This window comes from Myotis davidii, unplaced genomic scaffold (genome assembly GCF_000327345.1).
Source record: "Myotis davidii unplaced genomic scaffold, ASM32734v1 scaffold2539, whole genome shotgun sequence".
Lineage (NCBI taxonomy): Eukaryota > Metazoa > Chordata > Mammalia > Chiroptera > Vespertilionidae > Myotis > Myotis davidii.
In genome coordinates this window covers 3,660-6,956 of record NW_006289837.1, presented here as the reverse complement: position 1 = coordinate 6,956, position 3,297 = coordinate 3,660, and the positions used below count along the sequence as shown (strand labels likewise).

The 3,297-nt window shown below is 48.0% G+C and overlaps 1 protein-coding gene across 1 annotated transcript; it reads right to left on the bottom strand.

The window, feature by feature from the left end:
• Window positions 1-7: 7 nt before the first annotated feature.
• Window positions 8-2,343, bottom strand: LOC107182911 (apolipoprotein L3-like; the record flags this gene model as incomplete). The annotated part of the gene is made up of 3 exons (XM_015563230.1): window positions 8-733; window positions 1,543-1,555; window positions 2,229-2,343. Coding segments are annotated over 3 exons (854 nt in total), but the record flags the coding sequence as incomplete, so codon positions are not given.
• Between the last annotated feature and the right edge of the window lie 954 nt (window positions 2,344-3,297).

The following is a 3,297-nucleotide window of genomic DNA, read 5'->3' as shown; positions in this document are numbered from 1 at the left end:
TCACTATGTTCACTACATCCATGAGAAGGAAAACACCTGCAGTGGCGATACCAGCGATTCTGGCTCCTTTGCTTATGGCCAGAGCAGTGCCTCCAAAAGCTTTCTGCAGCTGGTTGCCACCTTGGGCTGACATTACCCCCGTGCGCATGACGCTTGTGGCCTCAGCTGCTAAGAGAGGATTGGATTTGACCAGATTGAAGGCACCGGCATTCTTCACAATATTTTCTAGGGATTGGATGCACTTACTACCTAAGGAAGCAATTTTGGGTGTCATGTGACTTAGAACCTCCTGGACCACCTTCTCTGTGTCGCTGCCAGTTGACACTAGGCGGCTGGCTTTGGCTTTTGCTGACTTGTTCTTTGAGTACTCCACGATGCCAGTGGTCACACTGGTCACAGAAGCTGCTGCACCCAGTCCCACCCCAGTTGCAAAAAGCACTAGACTAACCCCTGCTGTGAATGGTGCCAGACACAGGCCAATGATGGTCACAAGGACAGACACAATGCCAGTGGAAGAGGCCGCCACTTGGGTGATGGTGCAGTCCCTGTGCACCTTGTCCACCTCATCAGCCAGTGTGTAGAGCTTTCCTATGCATTCCTCAAGGTCCTGTTTCACCTGAGGAAACTGCTTCATAAACCTCTCCCTATACTCCTGCTCTGCTGAGGGCATGTCTTCATCCTCCAAGGCCATGAGTGTCTCCAGCTGGCGCAAGTCTGCATAGAGTGCATCTGCCTCATCCCTGTAATAATGAAGGTCAGGGGATTAACGAAGGCAGGGGTATGAATAGCTAAATCCGAGGCCCCCGACTGGATGAGCTCATGCAGGAAGCCCTATCCTCTATGGTGGGAACGTGTGTGTCTACCCAGAATCCCTCAGATTACAAAACATTGGGAACCACCATTATGACTGGAAGCGGTCACTAAGCTACACTGCCTGCCCCCTGGTCAGAGTTACTCCATGGAGAATAGAAGAGGGTCCCACAGGGAGGTCAGGAGCCCTCCAGCTCACAGACAGGGTTGGAGGACATAATCACCCAGGGCCCTCTACCCCCAGAAGTGAGGGGATCAATTTAGGGAAAAAAGAAATATGCCCTCCAGCCCCCAACACAGCCCTCCACTAGGCCCGGGGCTTTCTCAGTCCCGTGCCAGGTGCCTCAACAGCCTCACTCTAGTCCAGGGGTGGGCAAAATTTTGACTCGAGGGCCACAATGGGTTCTTAAACTGGACCGGAGGGCCGGAACAAAAGCATGCATGGAGTGTTTGTGTGAACTAATATAAATTCAAAGTAAACATCATTACATAAAAGGGTACGGTCTTTTTTTTTTTTTTAGTTTTATTCATTTAAAACAGGCCGGATCCGGCCCGCGGGCCGTAGTTTGCCCACGGCTGCTCTAGTCCCAGCCCCGCTGCCAAGCCTTCCTACCATCCTCCCACCAGGACCACCCTTGCTCCATCCAGACCCTGGGCTCTGACCTTGTTCCAGGCCTCTCTAGACCTCCGGACAGGATGACTGCACCTGCTTCTTCAGCCTTGACCCTGCACTTCACCCCAAGGCCTTCACCATAGTCCTATCAGACAGACTTGCTATTCCATTGAAGAGGGAGATGACATAAGCCCAGAGCACCAGTGCCGGGCAGAGATACTGTCAGGATTCAACCCAACATGGTGCAGCTTCACTCCAGCTCTCTGCCTTCCAGGCCAGCAGGACCCTGCAGAGTCTGTACAATCCCTTTCTTAGGGAGAGCAGGCTCTCTAGCCACAATCCCCAGGGACACAAACTGTGCCAGGATTTTCCTGGCTTGTCCCAAAGGACGTCCTGCGTGGCTCTCACGTCCAACAAGAAGACGTTTCAGCCCTGTCTATTCCCAGCATCTTTTTAAAAGTTCATGTGAACTGCCCACCTACTATGTGTCAGTCATTAGGCTAAACAGTTTACACACATTATCTTATTTTCCTCACAATGAAATGGAACAGATGAAAAACACAGAGAGCGGTTAAGTAACAGGCCCAAGGTCATGTAACGTTCCCCTGCAGACCTCATCTCTTCTCAACCCGAGCCCCTTCTCTGCCAACGAATGATATGAAGGAAATGTTCCTCATGGACTCTTGAGAAGGGACTTCTTCAACCCCAAGCACAGGACCGGCCTGGAGGAGTGTGCCTGCCAGAGGAATCTAGATGCAGGGGAGATGGGGTGACAATACAGGCATCCCCTGGAGGTTACCTGGACAGCTTGGCTGCAGCCATAAATCTCTCCCAGGATTCATCACTCAGCAGGCGCTGCAGTTTCTCTTTGTTCCATGGGTTATTTAAATAGTTAACAACATGAACAAAGTCTTTCCCCTCTAGAAGGAAAGAAAAAAGGATACAGTTAGAAGAAATGCTAGTAGAACGGAAATGGAATTTATATAAACAATTGAATATAAATGTTCATCTTCCTGAGCAGCTGTCACCTGGCGGACTCTTATTTTTCTTAACCTGGGGTAATTTTGATGAGTCACCTGGTGCTAGGGATGGAACTGTGTCCCCTTAAATTTATATGTTGAAGCCCTGACTGCCCATGTGACTGTATTTTTTTAAATTAAATCTTTATTGTTCAGATTATTACAGTTATTCCTCTTTTTTTCCCCCCATAGCTCCCCTTCACCCGGTTCCCACCCCACCCTCTGCCCTTAACCTCCCCCCATTGTCCTCGTCCCTAGGTGTAAGATTTTTGTCCAATCTCTTCCAGCACTCCCTACACCCCTTTCCCCACAAGAATTGTCACTCCACTCCCTTTCTATGCCCCTGCTTCTATTATATTCACCAGTTTATTCTGTTCATCAGATTTTTTTATTGACTTAATTTTTAGATTCAGTTGTTGGTAGATATGTATTTGTTGACCCTTTGTTGTTCATAATTTTTATCTTTCTCTTCTTCTTCCTCTTCTTAAAGGAGTCCTTTCAGCATTTCATATAATACTGGTGTGGTTGTGATGAACTCCTTTAGCTTTTCCTTATCTGTGAAGCTCTTTAGCTGACCTTCACTTCTGAACGATAGCTTTGCTGGATAAAGTAATCTTGGTTGTAGGTTCTTGGTATTCATCACTTTGAAAATTTCTTGCCATTCCCTTCTGGCCTGCAAAGTTTCTGTTGAGAAATCAGCTGATAGTCGTATGGGTATTCCCTTGTAGGTAACTGAGTTTCTTTCTCTTGCTGCTTTTAAGATTCTCTCTTTGTCTTTTGCTCTTGGCATTTTAATTATGATGTGTCTTGGTGTTGTCCTCTTTGGATTCCTTTTGTTTGGGGTTCTCTGCACTC